Source organism: Cyrtonyx montezumae, unplaced genomic scaffold (assembly GCF_038088225.1).
Source record: "Cyrtonyx montezumae isolate F1298 unplaced genomic scaffold, pur_monq_1.0 scaffold_13, whole genome shotgun sequence".
In the NCBI taxonomy this organism is placed as follows: Eukaryota; Metazoa; Chordata; class Aves; order Galliformes; family Odontophoridae; genus Cyrtonyx; species Cyrtonyx montezumae.
The window spans coordinates 764,100-787,447 of NW_027071859.1; the positions used below are offsets into that span (position 1 = coordinate 764,100).

A 23,348-nucleotide genomic window follows, 5' to 3' on the forward strand; every position below is an offset into this window, starting at 1 on the left:
TTCTATTTTTCTATTTTATGTCTATCCTGCAGGAGTAATGTGAAACATAATCAATCAGTATTTGTAAAGCACTCAGAAGCTATCAGCTGGAAGGAAGTGTATAAATGCAAATGGTTACGAGAGCTGTTACACCGCTGCCAAGGGAGCCACGGGCAGAATCAGGCCCTGCTACACTCAGGGATGCACAGACTGCGTCACACCATGTGAAAGTGGACAGAAGATAAATGCTGAGGAAGTGCCAGGAAAACAGAAATGCAGTGGAGTATAAGAAAGGATGGTCCCAGGGCTGTTTACAAGTTTAAGACTGAATATTTTGTTCTGCTACAGACTTTTGCCCAGTTTTGTTTCTACCCATGACTACAATACCTAGATTTGGAATATATTTACTCTGGGAGATCTACATTGATCTAAACATGGTGACCCAGCATCTCTGGACTCCTCTCATAGTCTCTGTTACCTGATGCAGTTTTTGTAGTGCAATGCACGTGGCCATTATTAGGCACTTACAACAATGAATACATTTCTCACGGTGAGAGAAATTATGCTCAAGTGCTTCTTCAGGAGATAACAAGGTAGGCCCAGAAAACCATGTCATGTGTGGGCATTCATGTTTGATTAAGCAAATCTCACCCTGCTGTTGCCTCTGTTAGTAAATCAAACAGAGCCAAAGAACATTTTCTACCACTGGAACTCCATCATCTACATTCTTCAATTTGTAGAATGGTCGCAGGAGTGATTTTGGTCCTGAACAATCAGTGCTTTCATAACCCAGTCAAGAGCGTGGTTCAAGGTTCAGCACCATTCTGAGCTGTCAGTTTGGATGCAGCTCAGCCTGTTCCAGATGCTGAGATAATTCAATGTTCCAGACATGGCATTGCTGTGCCAACTGGCCCGGGGATGGAAAATGGGCTCTGGCACTGCTTCAGTTACTAGGACAGTCATATCCTCCACTCAGCACCCATCACAACTGTGACTGGGGGAGTTTGGCCCAAATAGACGCAGTGATCCCAAGCTGGTGCTTACAGCCTCACTGGATCTGGGCCATTCAGTAGCATCCCATAGGAACTGTGTGGCAGGAACAGGACCAGATCTCCTCCAAGCACTACTCAATTGCTGCACATTCCCCAAGCCTCTTTCAGTACCTTTTTGTTTTGTTGTGAATTCTACATTACTCTTATAAGAAAAATAAACAGAAATAAAAAAGCTAGACTTAGATATTCTACATGGATTCGTGGCCACGTAGGTTCCCTCTTTACAGATCATAAATAACTGAAGGGAATACCATTTTTGGTAATAGTAAAATGCTTCATCTTGAGAATCTTTTGCAATCATTAGTCTTGATGCTCGTTTTTACCTTTTGTTGAAAGTGCCCTTCATACAACAAAGCAGCAATCAACAGCATTAAATCAGATTTATTGCATATATGCTGATTTCATGTCAGACTAGATGACTAGATTCCTGAAGCTAGCTGCACTCAAATGGTACCTTTCCTCCTTTACATTGTTTTCTACTTCAGCTTCTCTAACTGCATGTCCTCACAGCCCTCACTACAAAGGCCATCACAGGCAAGAGAGAGCTGGGCTGGCAAAATTAGCAGAGGTAGCTGTAATAAACCACTGGAATCTCTTAGGAGGAGACTTTATGAAGACGGTCTCTTCTACAAGACCATTAGTACTGCCTTTCCTTTTTAAATGCACCTTTGCAAACAGAAAACAACACTGGCATCTGGCACCACCCTCTGATTTGGGGCTAAATAACAGTAATGCAAGGTATGGAACCAACGTCAAAAGAAGAATTAATAACATCTATTTTCTTACTGTACTTAGGAGTGTCTTTTCCTGCTTCCTTCAGATCCTGCATTAAAAACAGATTGCTGGAGCTTCAATGGGTCAACTCAAAAACCCACAGGATAGATATCATCTCTTCATAGAGCCCTCAAGGAGGACACTGATAGCAGCTATAATTTACTCTTCCGTAGATCTCCTTCTGGAGATGGATTGTAAGAGACACCTTTGTTTTCAAAGTACTTTTCCAAATAGGCAGGAACATGAAAATAAAGACATATGGTGCCTGAAGAAATGAATATTCATTGTTAGCTTTTATGATCGCAGGAAGCGCAGTAACAAGAGCTGAAAATACGAGTTTCAATTCTTGCAGTCGTGATAAGGAGAAGCGTGCGTAGGAATGGCTTTGATTTTTCACTCATCCGAGGTTGCTTCCTCAGTCATTTCCATTTTCCCCCACTGAATCAATGTTTTTTCTCTCACAAAAGGAAACAAAACCACAGCAAACCGCAGCTTAAGAACCCCACATGAAGATATTATTTAACTCTCTGCTGCACACAAACACACACACACACAAACCCATACAATCTTCTAATAAATTTCCAAGAAAGTTTCCAGTTTTGCAGCTGAAACAAAAAATCTTCGGATAATTTGTCATCAAAAACAGCATTTAAGCTCTCTTCCCAAAAGCTTGATCTTGGAACGGACTGCTTTTGCTTTGCAAAACTATAAATATACTGCAGGAGAGACAAAAGAATCCAATCTAAATACAGAATGAAGCAGTGTTAAGCACAGTACTTTTCGAAATCTGTTTTTCATTGGTGAAAACGCAGTCTAACTTTATTCAGTCAATATTAACACCTGAAATCCCTGGGCTGGCACCTTTACCTACATGAGGATGCTGTTGTTGTTTTAGCAGTATCACCAATGCCCTGTAGCTGCCAGCCTAAGGAAACTGTACCTGACACGAGGAATAGAGCTTTTGTAATAGAGATGAATAATTGAAAATATATCGTGGCAGAAAGAGCCTGAAATGTGCTTCCCCCATATACAAGGAATTTAAAGACACACCACAGCCTTCTGTGCCCTGCCCCTGTGCTGACACACCTTGCTCTTTGTTAATATTGGCTGTTCCTATATAACATCTCTGAAGCTGAAAGTTTCTGGGTCCTACAGACCTGACCATCTCCCCAGAAGAGACACCTCAGTGCTTTCACCATTTCAGAGGCTGTCAGGCGTTTCTCAGCTGTTTTCATAAGGGCACAAAAGAAAACCCGAACTGCAGTACGCTCAAGGATTCTTTATTCTTTTGCTTTCTTGTTTTTATTTGTTTGAATGTTTATTTTTTCCCTGGGGTTACCCCAGTGCTTATACCCCCTGTCATTTTGTTTCCCTCTTCCCCCCCTCTGCCCTGCTTCGTGTAGTGCAGGTCCTGCACTGCGAGGAAAGTCAGAACTTCACTGAGAATGACGAACAAGGGGTTTATTAAAATCCACATTCCAAAACCTATATTTACAGTCACACTGGTTATTTTCCTACTTCAACGTAGAAAATCTTGTATGTGAAAGGACACAAACTACCAGTCTGTCCTGAGCCTCCTTTACCTATGCTCATATAGATAGCCTTTGTGTTATTGTAATTAATGACACTGTTTAATGTCTTTTAGTACCTTTAGCTGTTACTGCATCCACCCTGCAATCAAACCACGGCAACTTAAAATCACGATGTCAATAGGGCTGTTTGTGTATTGCCTTGCTTGTGAATCAGCATTCATCCTGCCACCTGACTCTTCCTTCTTCTGTATCTATCAGCGCAGCTATGCCATGAGTCAATTTGCAAGTAAATTTGAATTGCGTTGTCTTCCTGCTACATAACGTTTTTCCCAACTCATGTCTTTCTTTCCCTGTACAGTAACATCTTTTTATTATTATTGTTATTATTTGTACAGAGCGATCTGTTCCCACAGTTGCATCCTTTCTGTGAGTAGGCATCTCCAATTATTTTCCCTAGCGATAACTGCATCTTTCCAAGCTGAGCCTTGTTTCAAATATTTCTGAGAGTATTCACGCTGGATGTTAGGAAACATTTCTTCTTCCAAAGAGTGGTCAGGAACTGGAGTAGGCTCTGCAGGGAGGTGGTGGGGTCATCGTCCCTGGAGGTGTTCCAGAGCCGTGTAAATGCAGTGCTAAGGGCCATGGCTTAGTGGGGAAATATTGATGGAGGGTGTTCAGTTGGACTGGATGATCCTGGAGGTCCTTTCCAACCTCGATGGCTCTTTGTTTCTCTGGGCTCCAGGCTCTGCTCAACATTCAGCTCCCACAGCTAGCATCCTGACATGTCAGGTTTTCCTCATTTACAGAGGATTCGTAGGATGACATTGGGTAGGTATAAATATCAGCGTATCCCAATGCTGCTCTCAGAATAGGAGTTGATGCCCTACTTCTTTCTGAGACATATTTCAAATGGACTTTTTAGATCCTCTATGGATTTTGCCATTTAAGATGAGCAGCACAATGCACTGGTCACTTCATCGCCCATATTACCTGCGGGGTACAGATTCCAGATCACACTTTGTTGCTGTCCAAGGCACAGGTAAGATCAATTGTGAGTGCTGGGCAATAGCACTTTGCTTTCCTGCCCAAGAAGGAATCAGTATGTGCTCAGTCACTGCTCTCACCACACATCTTCCTTTTCCACCCTTTGCATGATCAGTGACCCAACGGTGTCATGTCGGGGTGTTCCTGGAGAGCAGTGTTCTGGCAGGCAGAAGTTGTCCAGCACCCCAAGAAGCTACAGAGGAATAAAAGTCTTTGTGATGTCTTATTTAGACACCAGAAGGCCCTTCTCCTCCCATGGTGATCTGGATTGCTTGTGTTGGGCTCCTGAACTCCTCCTGTGATTAACAGGAAGATCTGGCAAACATCCCAAGGAATAATGAGTGCTGGGGAGAGCACACCAGGCAAGGCTGTGGAAATCAGATGTGATTGCAGCTTTCTCTCTGCTGAGCCAGGAGCCAACACCACATAGGTCACAAGCAAAGAATACCAAGGCTCTGAGCAGAGATTGTGCAGCCTCTGCCGAAGCCCTCATCAGGAGGATTTCCCTCCAGTAACATCCCTATGAAGACATTTGTAGATATGCATATTTTAGAAACATTTAAGCATCGCTAGCTGGTCAAAGAAAGGAGTTATCCCACTCTGCTCTGTGCTGCACGGCCTCACCTCGAGCACTGGGTGTGGATTTGAGCCCCACAGTTTTACAAGGACTGAATGCATCTGCAGAGGGCACGGCCCCGAGCTGCCAGAGCTCTGAAGTGGGTTGGGGTCTGGGGAGGCTGTGTGAGGCCAGGAGTTGATCGGTGATCTTTGGGGGTCTCTTCCAGCTCGGGATATGCTGTGATGTGATGACATACTCTGCCAAAGGCTCTTGTAAACCTGCATGTGTAGCAATGAGGAATCAGGTTCCAAGTTCCCACTCAAGGTCTCGCTCATGTGTGTAAGTACAAAGGCTCAATAAAGCCTTTACATTCTGACTTTATTCACTGGGAGCACTCAACCATTGGCATAAGTGCATCATAAAATAGACAGAGAGCTGTAATTTGTACCAATGGAGCTTAGCATTTCCTGGGGCAGATTTCCATCATGGGCAAAGCCTCAAGCTGAGGAAGCAGGATGCTGATAGGGTCTTTTGTACAGATTTTCCCTCCTCCAGCTTCTCCTTCCTGCTCTGTGTAAGAACACCAGCAAGAACCTCCGGATCAGCAGTATCTAGGCCACGAGAAAAAAGAGGTTTGAATTGGAAAGGTATGATGTGCTTGCAGAAACCATTCAAATCTTAACAAAATTAAGCCAGTTTTACCAAGGCAGTTGTGGATCTAATCACCAATTTGAGTGAGGAGGGATTCCAAACCATTGCTCCTGACCTCACCGTTGCATCACGGGGAAGAATGTCGCCATCCCAGACGTGAGCAGGACCTCAGGCTCCCAGTGTGACTGAATTGTTGGCTCTGACTGAATGCAACCCTACAGCCCCGGCTCCTGTGCATGTCCATTTGCACACAAGTGAGGGAGGTGGAGGTGGGAGGTGTCAGGATGAAAGGGGTTGCTGAAATAAGCTCTTTTTCTCCAAAACACTGATAATTACTTCAAGCTGAGCGCAGCCTGCCCTTTTCTTGGGCAGAGTGTGCTGTGACAAGCTCTAGCTCCCCAGTTTCCACTCTTCCTGTCCTTATTTCAACACGGGTTTATTATGGCAGAACCTTGCTCTCTCAGGATTCGCACAGCGTCCTTGGTCTCATCTCCAAAAGAAATCAATTCTTGCTTGATTATACTACCTAAAATACAGAAGGAGTTGGATGGGGGGGTGCACCAAACAGAGATTCCGTATTGAAGGCGGCTGTTTCGGATTATATTCCTACAATTTAGAATTACAATTTGAATGTAAAGCTCCTGCACACAGTCCTGCCTCTTCTCCTGCCTTGCCTGCTGGGCTGCCAGGATTGCCAGGGCTGGATCTGCTGTGCCAGCCAGCCCTGGCCAAAGCTCCCGGGGAAGCAGAATTTCCTGCCTGGAGAGTTGGTGGGCAGCCCTCCTCCTGCAAAACGCGTGCATTTCTCTGCTGCTCTCCCTCAGTCCTGGGAGCTGCAGAATTTCTCTGCTCTTATGTAATGGACTGCTGGTGGCTTTGCTTGAGAAACGTCTTTTCCAGCTGGAAGGGAGGGTCGGGAACCCTGCCCTGGAGCTGCTAGGTCACTGCTCACAGGGCTGCCGGCCAGGGCAGAAGTTCCAGGCGGTCGGGCTGCAGAGTGGAGCAGCTGGGCACCTCGTGCCCTTAACCCCACACCTCCCCAGGAGTCCCTGTCCCCCTCCCAGGACCCACGGGGCGACCTCGGACTGCAAACGAGGGATGGAAGGGAGAGGAGGATACGTGGGGCTGTGCATCTCGGAGGGGGGAGCGGGGGAGGGGGGGGAGGGATGCAGCAGCCGTGGGACCGGGGCTCGGGGAGCTGCTGCTCCGCAAAGTCTCCACGCAAAGCCTTCCCGCGGGGGAGGGGAGCGGGGGCTGCCCGGGGCGGCAGGTGTGGATGGACCGAGGGGGAGGGGGGTGGGGGACGAAGGAGGGATCGGGGGATGTTAAAATGCAGCATCATCCTCCCGCCCCAGCCAATTCCCCACGCGTGTGTGTGCGCGGAGGGAGGGAAGGGAGGGAGGAGGGCAGCGGCTCTTTGCAGCGGGGTGGGGATGGGGGGGAGGGTGAGGTGGGGGGGGCCGCTCTCCGCCCGCCCGGGGAAGCGGGGCTCGGCGCGGAGCGGGCACTGCAGAGCCGGCAGCGCTCCCGGTGCAATGCCCGAGCAGCGGCGGCGAGAGGGGGGCACCCAGCGAGAGGGGGGAGCCGCTCGTTGGCTAGGGGGAGGGAGGAGGGGAAAAAGAGCGAGGGGAAAAAAAAGGAAAAAAGCAAGGACCCCCCCCCCCCCCCCCCCCCTCCCTGCTCTGCCAGGTCCTTTCCACACACACTCGCACACACACACCCCATTGATCAATATTTGGCTGTCTTGCTGCAACTTGCTGCAGTCTTTTAAAGGAGTAGTAGAGAGAGAGAGGGAGAGAGAAAAGGAAACTGACAGGAAGGGGTAAGGAGCTACACATGTCACATGTGCTTTCTAAGACGGCCAGGAGCATCTGCAGGCTGGATCTGGTGGAGGATGCTGCGGCAGGTGATACACAGAGGGCTCCAGTCGTTTTTCTACAAGCTGGGCTTATTCGTGAGCAGGCATCCGGTGTTTTTCCTCACTGTGCCCGCAGTCCTGACCATCATCTTCGGCTTCAGCCTGCTCAACCGCTTCCAGCCTGACACTGACCTGGAGAGCCTGGTAGCCCCCAGCCACAGCCTGGCCAAGATCGAGAGGAGCTTAGCCAGCAGCCTGTTCTCCCTCGATCAATCCAAAAGCCAGCTGTATTCGGACTTGCACACCCCGGGGAGGTATGGCAGGGTGATTCTCCTCTCCAAACCCGGAGGCAATATTTTGCATCAGGCTGATGTGATCCTGCAGATCCACCGAGCCGTGCTGGAAATGAAGGTGAACTACAAAGGCTATAATTATACTTTTTCCCATCTGTGTGTGTTGAGAAATCAGGATAAGAAATGCGTGCTGGATGATATTATTTCAGTGCTAGAGGATCTGAGGCAGGCTGCCCTCTCCAATAAGACAACAGCCAGGGTGCAAGTGAGCTATCCCAACACTAAATTAAAGGTATGCTCTTACTGCATGCTTTTGCCAATTAAAGAGGCAGCACTTCATTTCTTGTCCTAAACAGCGAGAGAAATATAACCTTATCTCTCTCCTTCTGTCTAAATATGTGTGATCTGGGCTTTCCTCGGGAAGCAGCTGAAGCCGATGCTTTGCTATTGTTCTGTGCGAGGAGGGAGGGTGGGGGGACGCACGGTACCGAGCCAGGAGGAGCAAGGAGCGGAGAGCAGCCTGGAGACCGGGAGACCTTGCGGTGCCTCGAGGGGTTAATGCATCGGGACAAGGGACAGGAGGTCGGAACCGGGTGTGGGGAGGACAGCTGGGGTCTCGCTGGGGTCTCGCTGGGTTTCGCTGTCCCCTATTCCAGCCCCAGGGACGTGGTAGGGTAATTGATCTCTGCTATGGCCAGAAAAAGGCTTTCCCCTAAGGCACAACGAGCTGCTGTGTCTCCCTGCCCCCGTGAGTGCCGTAGAAGCGGGAGGTTTGGGTGAGGAGTGATTTCAGGTGTTCTGCCTGCTTTTTCTTTACCTGCATGCACAGAAGGGGAAGGGAGGTGGATTTTTTTTTTTTTTTGTCTCAGTATGAAAATAATTATCTCTGGTGTTGATGGGCTGATGGATGGGCTGGAGTTTTGGGACAGATCTCATCAGCTGGAGGCTTCCAGCAAAGGCGAAACAAGGTAAAAGGGGACAGAAGCTTCAGTCCTTCCAATTAAAAGAATAAACATTTTGGCACAAACAAGTCAGGAATATTCCCCTGGCACACTTGCACCTTTTTCCTTCTTGCAAGGAGCACTCTGGCTCACTAACCTGCTATGAGCACGTAAGCTGTAAAGTTTGCAGGCGGATGGTGGAAGAAGTTTCTGCAAATTGTGGCACATCTGCATGCTCCCCAGGCATTGCACCAGAGGCAGGGATTACTTAACAGTTGAACAGAGTCCCTAGGTTGCTCTTTCCTCGGGACTCAGGTCATAGGGAAAAGAGCACAGTCCTTCCTGTTGCCCCTCACAGATGAGTGCCATTGCAAATCCTGGCCAGGTCCTGAAGTTATCTTTGTTACTGCTCATTTACCAGGAAAAAAATGCAAAGCCAGTCGCTACCCAAAAAACTAGAGCAGAAATATTGATTGGTTTTGTTTTTGTTTTTTGCTGTTTTTTTCCTTCAGTAAAGGGCAGATGGGACACATGGGATTTGGTCCCACTGCTGTAGATGCTACAGTAATTGCTTCATGCACAGTTGTGGCTGTTTGAGGCCCTGGAGATGGGAAGGTGTCCTTGCTGCTGTTGGAAAGTCCCGAGTGCAAGCGGTGCTAGGGAACACTAGGAGCGACTCTGGATTAAATACTCCTGAACAATTTTTATTGTTCAGTTCATCACAAAGGCACTCCTGCTGTAATGCAGAATAAGAATGTTTTCTTTCTATTTTGCTTATTTTTAAAATTGAAATTGAACTAATTTAGTGGAGGCACTGAGAATCCAGGTGAACATCGCTATCAGCCGTCCTCGTACAGAAATACTGGTTCTACTCTATCAGTCCAGACTCACACCTGAATAGCCTAATTGACCTAAATAAACCTAATAAACCTAAATAGCCTGAATTTCCTCACACATAAGTAGCCTAATTGAACCTGTCACAGTCAGGATGGGCTCATTTACAATGTGTTTTTAACCATTTCTACTTCTTCTGTAAAGAAAAAGTGAAGAAAAGTTGACTGGGATTGGAGATTTAACAGAATAACAGTGATGGGTAGTTAACTCATAGGCAAAGTTTTTTCTCAAAGCACGGTTCAAAGCGTTGCCAGATATCAGCCCAGCACCTCCAGCCCCACGTTACTTGTGTATCATCATGCAGGTGGAGGAACAGATGCCCTTCAGTACCTCCAGTACTGAGTTTTAACATGGGACAAAGCTGGGTGCCTTCCACCTACCTCTCATCAGAGGGATGTAAAGCCAACAAAAGCTGTGGCCGTACTTCAGAGAAAGGCTAAAAATGGCAACCCGTATCTGTGGAAAGGAAGAGTCCCTGGTACTGCTGGGAAAGAGAGGCTTTCTTTTTCTGGTTCCACAAGGAATGGCCAAAATTGCAGTTTAGTACAAGTTTCTGGGTTTATTTATTGGCTTCCCTGTCTCTGACCTCTGAACAAAAGCTGTGGAAGCCCAGGTCTGTGCCACATGCTCCAGGCTTGTCCAGGTGTATTTAGCTGTGTATCCTGGATGTTATACCACAAGAGCACATCATCATCTGGATGTTCAGCAAAGGGAACCACTCCTGTGATTGTAGCTATGAGGTTCCTAATTTCTTTTTCACTTGGGCCGTGACATGAAAGAGCAGTTGCAACATGGACCTAACAGGAATGCAAACCAGACAGCCAAGGCTGCCAGCACTACCTGGTGAGAAGGGGATAAAACAGGGGGAAAAATCCCCCAGATTTACCTGGTGAGGACCAGTGTTGGCCACATTGAGTCGTCCATGTCCTCGGCAGCTTTCTTAGCAAAACTTCCCTGCAGCCACAGGGACCCACCAGGATCTTCTGAGGTTGCCTCTCTCTCAAATGAATTGTTGCTTGGTTAATACCAATAGAGTTTGTCATCCTCCATTAAGACTGACCATAGGTTGAATAAAATTCTTCTGTGAACCACACTTCGGGTTTACAAACCACGAAGGAGTCCCAGCTGTGTTCAGTCTGCAGCTGACAAAGGACAAATATTGACCTGTACTTCTCAGGATCCGCAGTGGCAATCTTGAGCCACTCCAGTCCCCTCTCCTGCTCAACCTGTGACCTGCAAGAACCACTTGTAGTTTTCCCTTCCCTGAAACCCTGTGAGCAGCCCTCACTCTGTCTCCATTCCTGTTTCCTGGTTAGGTAGGACGGGCTGAAGCTCGGCTGTGGGTATGCTATTACCAGGTCTTTCATAGGAGCATTCTGTGTGCCACATGTCAGCAAACTGCTCTGATCTCAGAAGGGCTGGATGGGGCCATCGAGTCCAACAAACCTGTCCTTTTCTAAGAAAATCTGTCTGTGCGAGGTAATGACTTCTCATTATTCAGAGTTGGAAGAGATTAGAGTCTTGAATACATTTATTTTCACTGCCCTCTCCTAAGGAGGGGAGTCTTGGTTTCCCTATTTGACAGAGGAGGAGCAGAAAGATGGCAGAGTGCAGATTGCAGCATTGTTTTAAATGCTTAAAATGCATTAAAAATCCACTCTGGCAATGCAGGGATCACTGTAGTTTGCTTTTCTGAGGTGCTAGGTGAAACGAGCTGTATCCCTGCTCCCATCACTTTAGAGACCGTGGTCAGCACAGTTACAGCTGCTGCTTCACCACGCTGCAGTCTGCAGCCCAGCCAGAAAGTGACTTGCCCAAGGTCATGCAGATAGACCGTGGCAGAGCAGGAAACCAGAGCTGGATGAATGAAGTCTGGATGGAGACTTTTGGGATAAGTCATGGAGCAAGATTGCTCACGCCCTCACTGTCACAGACCACAGAGTGACGTTCCTGTACATGGGGGTCTGGATTGAACCCCCGTCACACAGAGCAGGCAAGGTTACAAGGAGCACAGACTTGCACAAAGCTGTTAACTCACAAGTGTGTTCCCAGGTATGATTTTTATCTGCTCATTTTCCAAAACACTGCCAGAGCATGGCTTCAGAGATAGCACGAGTCAGTCCATTCCCAGTAGGTGTATCGCCTTCCTTCTGGGGACAGCGTTGTGTATCTGCTTGGACATGTTGTGCCCCTGCCCCGTGGCTGCAGTACAGGCTGAGGTTCATATTGTTACTTAATGTGGACAGATCTATTGATTACTTGGGGTTATTTCTTGTGTAGTAACAGATATGGGAGAGGAGATGGTCTTCTGTCCTCTCACTGTCACTATGCCAGCAAATCTGCTGTCTTTATCAGGTTTAAACAAACAAACAAACAAACGCTACTAGGAATTATTTCTAAATGCAGTTCTAACCTGGAAAAGCATACATACACCAAAGCATTTTGTTCCGAGTATTTCACTTTCACTGTTTCTTTTCATGTTTATTTGCTAGTTTGCCTGAGAAAAGACAATAATTTAGAACTTCTTTCTTTGAGACCACAACAAATACGACAACTGCAGGTTAGAAGGAGTCTTTGTGAGCAGATTGCTTTTTGTAATCTGCCTCCCATTAATGATCAGTCACTTAAGAGCACTGCACTAGACAGCAGCCAGTAACAGAGACATCTCTATTTCCACAGCCGTGATGAGCGCGTCCACGGGATATGGAATGTTCTGTTGCTTAAGCAGAAAAGTTACACACAATTGCTTTGCATCTTGAAACCTGTAATTGAAGGTTTGCTAGTGGCCAAGTGTTCTCTAGAGGGTTCCTTGGAGGCAGTGCACCTCTGTACCACCCATAATCCCATCCAGCCCAAGCCAAGCCCGTGGCTCAGGACTCTGTTAAGTGCTCTGTGGCTGGCAATAGCAGTGAAGCCCAATCAGACTAATAAAATGTGAGCAGGGAGAGGATCAGAAGAGGAAGGCTGGAGGCAGCAGATAGTTTTCATTTGAGCCTCTCGGATCAAGGCAGGATTGGGCAGGCTGAGCTCGGAGCAGCTGCTCGGTGACATGAAAGCAAGGCAGCAAATGCATGAAGGCAAGTAGCTTCTCCTGGCTCAGATGAGAACCTCCTTGGAAACAAACCAAACCAAACCAGGACCCCCTTGCTCTCACACCTGTGCTTACACACCCTCAGGACGGGGCAGAACTCCTCACCTGGTGCCTGCTCCTGGAGCTGTGTCCTTGGTGCAGGATGTCCCTGCAGCTTTCAGCTTCAAAGGACAAGGTCAGACTGGTTGCTTATCCACTATGGACAAGAAATGAAGCATTTCTTGCATATTTAAGAACATTCTCCACTCCTTTCTGCACTTAATACGTTGAGGAAGTTCTCTTCCCTAGCTCTGTGAGACCAGCTTTAGAGACAGTTTACCAAAAAGGAAAAGCAGACCATCTTCCCTGACAGGGCCAGGGACATGAAACTGAATGAACTTGTACCAGGACAAGTTGTCCCGTGGTAAACAAGCAGCAAGAACAGAGAAGAAATGTATAACATCAGTGGTGGGGTTTAGCGTGCTCTCTTTGCTCTGCTGTTCTCCAGGGCAAAAATCACAAATTGATGTTGCCTCATCAGCCTCCACAACACATTCCACCTTCATCCCTTCAGGGCTGTGGATAGTCTGCACGTTATGCTGACCTACAGAGAGGCAAAAGACAGAATCAGGCACTGTGAGGTGCACAGTGAAACAGGCAGGGTAGCAGACAAAGGACATGGTCCCCTCTATCATGGCAGATGCTGATTTTATTTTGAGCTTTGCCCTTGATCTCAGGGATGACCCTCATCAGCCTCTTCGTCCCTTTCCTCCTGAGCCATTACACTCTTCAATTTTGTCACCATTTGTGGAGAGGGACTGCCTTTCATGCAATGCCAGGCCCTTGGGAGACCTTGCCATGATAGGATCAACTACGAAGAAGCATTTGAAGGTTTGTTTGGGTGGACAGAAAAAGGAGACATATATCCAAGTTAATTTGGTTGTAGGCTCACCTCTCTGGGACTGTGGAGAATGAGAACCAATTGCCACAGACAGAAAGTCCAGCACCACTTTGCTGACTTTCTACAAAAGCTGCTCCTCTGTGGATAGAAAGCTGTTATAAATATCACAGAGTTGTAGGGGTTGGAAGGGACCTGCAGAGATCATGGAGTCCAACCCCCTGCCAAAGCAGCTCCCAGCCCAGGGTGCACAGCTCGGTGTCCAGGTGGGTCCTGAACGTCTCCAGGAGATCCACCACCTCTGTGTGCAGCTCCAGTGCTGCATCACTGCACTGGGAAGGAGTTCCCACACACATTGTGCAGAACTTCCTATGCTTCAGTGTGTGGCCATTTCCCCTCGTCCTATCACCACACACTGCTGAGAAGAGCATGGCCTCGTCCCTTTGCTTCACACTCCTTAGATATTGATAGATGTGGATTGGACATATAAACATTATATATAAATAAATAAATTAAATAAATAATAATGATAATTAACATGTCATCATTTTTAATATTTGCTAAATATTCCTAGTGAAACTCATTGCTTAGTTTTATCATGTGCAGCACTCTAAAAACACCTCATTTTGTCGAGGAATCTCAACCAGTGCTTCTACACTGACAGAAAAACTTCTATCCTCAGCCATCCCTGTGCCTTTTATTTTACTTTTTCCAAATGACCTTGGTGAGGAGAGGAAATCTTTAAAATTAGCTAATAAATAACTGATAAATAAATATATGCTCTGTGGTAAAAGTGTGAGGAACACTGTAAGGAGAATACGTCCTAAAAGTTATTACATTATTTAACACTCCTTAAGTATATGTGCATATGCATGTCACATACGTATCTTCCTTAGTAAGCAAGAACATGATGTAGGTAAGGTTGTGCTGGATGTTTTGAAAATACTCCTCTAGCAACAAAAAGTGTGTTAAACATTGTCAGATATTATGAGAGGAAAAAAAGTTCTTTACAGTGATTACAGAAGTAAAACGCCTGCAGACTGGTTTTCTGAGATGGGAGAGGTTTTTAAAACCGTGGTCATGCATTTGTACAGACAGCTTTTAACTGTTGCAGACCCCACGTCCATTGCTCAGTCCTGCATGCTGTGCGTGGCTGGGGCTGCAGGTGGAGAGCAGCTCTAAATAGAAATGAAACAAAACCTTTGACTGCTTCATAAAGCAGGTGCTGTGTGAGAAGGGAAGGAGAGGAGAAGACAAGAGGCAGAAAGGGCACGCTATAAAACCTTTATAACTCTGTTGTTCACTGCTTTAGTCGTGCTCCCTATTTTCCTGCCTACTGAGGAACAAGAGTTTCATGTGGAGAACAGATAGCAAAGGAATTGCTTGGTAGAGGGGCTGTGAGGCATCCTGCAAAGGGGGAGAGAAGAGAAAGCACCCCTGGGTACTGCAGAGATCATCACGTGCAGTGGCACACATCAATGCCCTGACCCTGGCCCCAGTCTGCACCAGTCCCAGTTTTACACTGGTTGGACCACAGAAGAGCAGGAGCTCTAGGTGTTGTGCTTCGAGACCTTTGGTACGCTGGCAAGTGGGATCTGGTGGTGGCAGGAGGGACAGGACACAAGGAACTTCTGAGGGGCCAGCTCAAGGACAAAGGGAGTGGTTTGTTAGTGGGCAGCTCTGGTATGACACAGACGTCTCGATGCAGATTTCCTTTTCCTTGAACCCACTCACACAATAATGGGCAGTTAGAAACAGAATCATTAATGTTGAAAAAGGCCTCCAAGGTCATCTAATCCAACTGCCAACACATCCCACCATGCCCACTGCTCGAGTCCCCCAGTGCCACATCTCCGTGGTTCTGGGACACCTCCACGGATGGTGGCACCACCTCCCTGGGCAGCCTGTCCCAGTGCCTGACCACTCTTTTGGAGAAGAAATTTTTCCTAATATCCAACCTGAAAAGTGTAAATCAAGTGTAATCAAGTGAACCTAGCTAGGGTACACAATTTTAGATCAAAGTTTAAACAGCAAATAAGTCAGTGAACCTGAATTAAGTTCCTTGTGCTGTTGTTGGGAGACCTGGGAGGGGTCAGTGAATATCTTCAAAAGAAAGATGAAGCACCTAGCACTTATTCTAGCACAATATACAGGGAACATAAAGGTCATCTATAGAACCAGTTCAGAGGGTGCCTAACACCTGTGCACAAGACAGGAGCCTAAGCAAGACAGAAATTTGCTTACGTGTAAGACAGGATCCCACTTTTCTTGCACCTTGTATAGCCGTTCCCAGCAGTGTTACACAAGTGTTGTCATTCTGATTGGGAAGTGTCATTCTTTCCTCACACATGGTGTGTGAACAGCTATAGAAATGCACTACAATTCAGAAATAGCCACGGACTGCTTTGCTAATCCTGTGCTAAACCCTGTGTCATCTGTGCTGCTTGTAGGATGAGCCCGTAACGTTTCAACTGAACCTTTTTGTACGAGAAGTTATAGCACTTATGAAAATAGAAACTTCTGTGAAACAGTGCCTACCTTCTCCTTACCTTCTGTATAGGAGGGAGGAAAGAGAAGAACAGGTCCCAGCATTTTTGCTTTGATATGTCTGTGACAAATTACTTTCATTTCTTGTGTTACAATGGCTCTTTCAAAGAGCTATTTCAAAAATTCTCAAAAGATCGTTTGCTCTCACATTATTCTGCACATTAGAAAACAGAGGATTAAAAAGTATTATTTTAAAATGAAATGTTTTCCCTCGTTTTGAAATAAGATAATTCTCAGTGTGGAATTTCAAACTGTGAGGAGGAGATTGTTGCTCTGCTTTGAAGACTGTAGAGAGAAGAAATGTCCCTCCAACACAGCCCCAGGGATTTGCTGCACGGCCAAGGACACAGCTAACTGCCTATGGACATAGATGTGTCCCCAACAAGACACTCTGGATTTTATCAGAGACCAAGACAGTTATGCTGGATGGGCCAAGGGATCTCCACTCCCAGCTTTCCAAGAGGATTTAGTTTGTAAAATAATTTGCAGTTTGTTAAGAAGAAAGATGCCATGAGCAGTACTTCAGGACCTGAAACTTAGATACAAATCCTGTTTCCTAGCCAATTTCTAAAATGGTTTCTCAGAGGAGATTTTGATTCGTCCACAAAGTACGTGAACAACTTCAGTGATGAGCAGACACGACATGAGAATATTCATACACATTTTTTCTCCTTAAAATCCATGTTTGCTTTTCTTGTCATTGACTCTTGATCCACCGAGTGAGGTTTTATTCACAGATCAGTGCAAAACTTCTCCCTAAAGAGTCAGTACCACGCACCTTTTGGGTCCAATTGACAAGTTCACTTCTCAGGAGCAGTTGGAATGTGTGGCATTAGATGCTCTGACTTGTTTTCCATCTGCACATAAAACCTGCAGGTCACCCAGTTCATGCACATGTGATTATCATTGTAAATTGCAAAGAAAGCTGAGACAGCAGTAGAGAAGCACAAATGGGTATGTTTCTCCAGCCCACGTTTTTCCCAGGCTTCAAGACTAACACAGGTGTTAGACTTTAGGTATATACCCAAAAATAAATTCAAAAGCTTGAAAAGCTGAAGATCTTCCTGCTCTCTTGACATTTTTTATGATGTTTTGTTTTCAGATTTAATTTTTTTGATTTAATTTTAGAGAAAAAGTTGGGCTTCTTTTGTTGTTTTTTTTTGTTGTTGTTTGTTTTCCATCGAATGGAATTTACTTTTATCACTGCAAATTTTACTGCTTTTGTGGCTCTGGTGCAAGAGGAGTTCATTCTTGAAGGAAAATGGGTTATATAAATGCAAATACTCTAATAGCATATGTTCAGTGATCTTTTCATCAGAATACTCATCTCAAATGGAAAGTTACAAATGGGGTCATTTGTCACTGCTTAACAGATCTTAAGGAAGCTCAATTAGGAATGATTATGATGCTTTTTTTTTTTTTTGTGGAAAACACAGATAATCTTTACAATAGTAAAAATGACTGGAAAAAAATAAAGGCAGAGTGGAAGATATTGGCTTCTTTTTCCCCTTGCTTTAAAAGCAAGTAAAAGGCAACAAGAATAGAGAATAGCACAGGATAAAACTCGACGAATCAAAGAAATCATTAAACTACAGGACCAGTCTGAACTGGGTCTTTCTCATAGTATCTTCGAGCAGGAAATAGAGCACAGAAGGGACAGCACTTCAGCCACTGTTTTGTAAAGGAACCCTTTGAAGAGTGATGGATCACCAGTGGTGATTATGGTGTGGGACCACATATCCAAGAATTCATATTATGCTGCATCTCAGGTCCTCCTCACCCTCACATAGATTTTCCCATCGCAGAGGAGTGCATCTGGAGAAATTCAGTCAGAGATGTTAGAGCTTTTTGGGCAATTCAATTCTTCTGTGCAACAACAGGAGGTCAAAGGTGTAAAAGGGGTATAAGGTCAGACAGGCCCATGTCCTGGTTAGTGTGGGAAATGCTAATAGAAAAATTACTTCAGATTGGCTTAGATGGGAAATCAGTTATGTGAGCTGGAAACTGAAAGGCTGCAGATGGAGAATCATGATAAATGAAAATAGAACAAGTTTATGGAAGGTATCGTGCCAGGGTGTCCTGAGAATTCTTGTTAGATCTGGTCTCATCTAACATCTCTATTAATTACTGAGAAGTACAATTGAATTGCATGGAAATGGAATTCATTGATAATATTAAACGAAGAGTTGTCTGTAGCTGCTGAATTTCCACAAACAGAACTGGAGCGGTTCTGGACCTGATCAGAAAATAAAAAAAGATTCTGAAGAGTTTTAGTTATGTTCCAGTCCCCACAGGGCAACCTGTGTTTGTCCCTTGAAACAGAATCCTATTAGCTGACATACACAAGTGTTGTACTGAAGATGCAATGCTCAAGTGAAACGACCAAGGTCAAAGACAGTTGATATTAAAGTCAGGATTTTGCAGCCCATACAGAAAGGGCACGTGGTTTTATTTATGATTCTGAGACTTCTTAGAAAGTATGGAAATTTCACTGCTCAGTGTTGTCATTCTTCATTCATCTTATTATAGACCAAGCTCTGCAGGACAAATTTCACTCCATACTTTGAACAGTGCTTTAGAGGCTATAACTGAGGTGCTTAATACTCAAAGAAGCCTTGATAAATTTTTGTTCTGTCTTGAGTCTTTTGCTATTTTATTTTCTTAAAGAAAACAGGTTTCTTCTGGATTTTTCTGCTGACTGTTGATTTTTTTTGGTGGGACAGCCTTGTAGATGTTTTGCCATGTCATGCATTTTTGCCCACCTCTTAAATAAAAAACCTTTGTAACTCTGATGTTACAAATTTACTCTATGTTGTCCCTGTTGAGCTTTGTCCTTCACTAATGAGATCCTGGTTGTGCCAGAGAAAAGTTTGTGTAGCAGACAGTCTCAAAACTCATCTGAACAGGAGAGTCCAGATCTGTCCAGAACTGGATCCCTTCTGCTGCTTTTTGACCAAACTGAGTGTGACTGCAGACCAGAAGTGCCACGAGTCTCCAGGAGTACATTGGTAGTGCTGGTGAAATAGGTTGTGGAGTCAGAGCACTTCTCCTCTTCACAAATGTCCATAGCTTTATGACTTTTGCTACAGTGGATGGTCAAGTCTACACAGTGAGTTGGAACCATGCCCTAACACTAAGAGTGCATGATGTGGCTGTTGGGTGGCAGACACATATGAAGACCCATGGTAGGGAATAAATACTAAATACAGGATAATAAATACCAAAGACAGGAACTTCTACTTTGAGTCCTTTATTGTTCACCATCTAATCTTAATTGTCCCCCATATTTAGACAGAGAAGGGAATGGTGAATCTCCAGAAGAAACACGTTTCACTTTTTTAACCACTACATTGGGAGGAAATGAACTTGCTCTCTGAAGACATCATAGATGAGAGTGAATGTTTCAATTATGCATTTACCTTTCATCTGGTGAAAATTACATAGCTGGATTCCACTATATGATCATTTGAAATAAAAAAGTCACCTCAAATTTCCATAAGTATGTGAATTTACTAAATCTGGAGAACACTACAGCAAGGACTCATGTCAGGTGAAGTGTTTCTGAATGGCCAAGGGAGTAATGTACATTTTCATTGATTTGAGAGAAGAGTTCCCAGCATCATTTCATGGAGAAATTCAAGGTCTTTTTTGTGCCCGTTGCAGCTTTGTCTCACGCAAGAGATCTAAAATCTGAGTAAGGAATTCACTTCCACACAAAGAACTGGAGTTAATTGCCAGCTTCTTGCATAATATGTTGCCTTATACTGGTGACTTATTGCATGAGACTATGATGTTGTAGAGTGCTCCGGAGACAAAAGTTGAGACTCCGTTCACTGGAAGTGCTTTTCCCTCAGATTATACTTTGTTTACAGTTTACTTTATTAGATTTTCCCCTAAATATTTATTTCATTAAAATCCAACGGTGTCAAGATTACCACACAAAAAGGTGGTGAGATCAGCACAAAGTCTCATCATCTGAAGCTTTTTTCTTTTAAATTACAAGGCCAACTCAACATTTCTTGCCAGAACCCAAATCTTTTCAAATAGATTATATTAATATAAATTGCAAAATCACTTTGCACTCCAGGGACATTTTCTTTTAACATGTATTGTATTAACTTTAAAATGTCTTTGAGGTCTATGCTGGGAAAATGATTTGTTATTTTAGAGTCATAGAATCCTTAGAGTTGGAAGGGACATACAGAGGTCATCTAGTCCAACTCCCCTGCAATGAACAGGGACACCACAGCTAGATCAGGAAAAAGGAGAAAAGGAGAAACCCAAATGGCAGGTCATGCCATGAGCTTGTTTTCTTTTTTGTATAGGAATAAGAATTAAGGAAAACATATTACAGAATCATAGGACACCACTTTCAGTTTTGTGGAATGCTATGAACAAAAGATTTTATCAGGAAGGGAACATTTTTAAGGTGATCTTGAGGAAGATTTTGCAAATGTAAGAACTACCTGCTGATATTTCTATGGAGGAGTGAAGAATCTTGAATGTACTGAATTCTAAAATACATTGGGTGGGAGTCAGCTATCTCCTATACAGATCCAGAATCAGAGCAAAAGTTGTATTTTATTGCATGGGTACCAGCCTACTGAAAGCCTCCTGCCCACTGTCCCTTTCCAGATACTGGCCCAACCTTTGGAAAAGAAAGACACAAAGCTGTGTGAAATGAGACATTTTTTGGCTCTATCCAGCTTCCAAATGTCCAAATTCATTGAGAATCTGTGTGCTGGAGGGAAGGGGGAATGCTTCAGGTAAAGCAATGGTTCACCATCACAAATTGGAGACAACACAAGTCTTTAAAAAGGAGTTAAAGCTGATGATATGTTACGTAAAAGGGAAGATCTTTCAGCAGAGCATGATGCACCTGAGCAGAGATGTTTTGTACAGTGTGTTGCTGTGCCATACAGTGCTGCATGAGTGGCGGCTGCTGAACGGGATGGGAGCAAGCTGTGCACTGTCTCAGAGCTGGGGCTGAGCTGAGGGCACGCTGCAGCTGGCAGCTAACCTCAGAGTCATGCTAGCCCCCAGATCTTGCTGCCTCGCACTTAGCTCTGTGATTTCCAGCACTTCTTTTGGCCTCGCCTTTGATAAAACATTATCGCAGACTTTCAGTACTTTGGCTGCCGGTCCCCGGAGGAATGGGGAAGAGCAGAGACAAGAGAAAATTAAAGAGATGTTTGCCAACATAAAACGTAATTTAAAGAGAAAAAAAGGACTCTTTTCTGAGTCATTATTGAATCTTCAGATTGTAAGAGCTTAAGAGATTCCTGCAGATCTACTTTACTCCTCACTCCTTATTCTCCACTGTTTATTTTTTAGTATTTCCATCAGATGAAGAAATAAAACCGGGCAGCCCCAAATCCTGTTGTTCCCTGTCAGATTTTCTCCCTGCTTCTTGTGTGTGTTGGGCAATGCAGTATGGGGAGAACAGCTAGGAGAGGTTCACAGTGGGATGCTCACAAAGCCCGGGCACCCACAAACCTTCCAGTAAAACGTGTGTCCTCTTCTTGTGTTTCCTTTTGGGACAGCTATTGTCCCCCAGAAACCCTTCTGCTTGGCTATAAGTGTGTATGGTGTATTTGTACAGTTTTGTTCCTTTCTGCCTTTGTTGTAGGAGGAAGGAAAGGAGGTTTTATTGATTTTTGGTGTTTTCTGTTGTCTTTTTGCTTTTCTACTTCAGGAATTAATTTCTTGTTTAGACTCTGACCCTATGGACTTCAGGAAAGCTTTAAGATTAAGCCAACATCAGAAGCAGAGAGCATTCTGGTGGAATGTTGTCCCTTTTACATCCATGTGGAGAAAGCCACAACACCCTTGGCATAACAAAATTATCTTGGATGTTACTGTGGACAGGATGCCTTTAATTCATTAATCTTGCTAATGCTTGGTTGGCAATTCCATTCAAATCCCTGCATCTGGGAGAAAGACCAGTTTGTTAAAAATCAGACAGCTCTGCTCCTTCTCTCCCTTCCTGTAGCTCATTTCACACTTCTGTTTAAGTGGAGGAGGAGATCCATGGGGTCCTCAAGGGCATCTTCCAGTCCTATTATAGAAGACTCCGTCTTGGTGTATCATGCCTTAAACATGAGCATTGGATTGGATGGACCATTGGCCTGCACCACAAAAAAAAAAAAGCATTCCTTGTCTCCTCATACAATTTGCAAATTTCTTGGTTTCCTTTGAATATTTTTAGCATTGACTTCAAGCTGCAGATGAAACCAGAATTTATATGAAGTATTCTTTAATATAAAATATTCGTTCTCCAGATTCCTTGAGTTTGCCAAATATAGAAGATGAAAAATCTGTTCTTCCTAGACATGCCTGCATATGTGTGATAAGTTAGTGGTATATATCCAAACACTGTTGTTTTGCACATCTCCCTTGGGCCAGTGCTCCCTCCCTTGTGACTCATTCCTGCATTTCTCTTGATAGAAAGACAATCCTTTGGAATGAGCAGTAGCTATGTGCAAGACAGGGGAAAAAGGCTCAACTTTTTAAATTAGATCAGCCTAGCCAAGTTCTTCAAGGCTTAGCACCTGACAGAAGCATAGAAATGGTCCCAGTTTGCACAACTGGAGGGCCACGACTGTGCTGTGAAATGCAGAACTCCTAAAGCTAATGGCACCTCCTTGCACAACTCTGTCATAGAGTTTGAATACATGTAAAACACGAATATCGACCCATTTACTGATATGAAGAAGCATGGAGGTCTTCAGGTAGAAGTTTGGAAGGAAATTCCTGCATCTGTTCCAGATCAGCGAGGGGACCACTAGAAATGGCCATGGGGTTGGAAACCTCCCTGTGCAGGTCCACACATAAAGCCATCCCTAGGTAATGAGTCTGTTCACAGATGGGCTGAGGAAACTGCTGAGCTGTAGTGGTTCTTTTTTCCATCATCCTTCATCATGTGGGATTTAGGAGCCAGAGAGCTGGGATGTAGCCCAACTTTTTGCTCTTTTTAGCAGAGAAGCTGCACTGATAGGTAAAGGCTGTTAAACAGAGTGCTGAGCCTGGGGTGACTGCTTTCAGGACTTGCCACCAGAACAGAACAGAGCACATACTCAAAGGACAATAGACCAGCTGTGGCACTGCTCCTGCTGGAGTCAGGAGGATAGCAGCACTTTAAGACTGATCTGCTCTATTTACACACATTCAGGAATGATTTGAGAGGTCTTTCTAACACAAAGCCCCTGGGGCAGGTGAGCTTGTGTCACTGCCAGCAAGTTGTGCAGGCCCTTCCC

The 23,348-nt window shown here is 44.9% G+C and overlaps 1 protein-coding gene across 3 annotated transcripts in view; it reads left to right on the plus strand.

Annotated features, from left to right (window-relative positions):
* The first annotated feature begins 7,098 nt into the window (after positions 1-7,098).
* PTCHD4 (patched domain containing 4) overlaps positions 7,099-23,348 on the plus strand; it is a 79,774-nt gene continuing 63,524 nt past the window's right edge. Inside the window, exons 1-2 of one of the 3 annotated variants that reach the window (XM_065730417.1) lie at positions 7,099-7,109; positions 7,485-8,034. In XM_065730417.1, coding sequence (XP_065586489.1) covers positions 7,486-8,034 — 549 coding nt within the window. In that variant the 5' untranslated portion in view covers positions 7,099-7,109; position 7,485. Of the gene's footprint in view, positions 7,110-7,356; positions 8,035-23,348 lie in introns of those variants that run through there. The other 2 variants (XM_065730414.1, XM_065730415.1) reach the window with 2 other exon arrangements.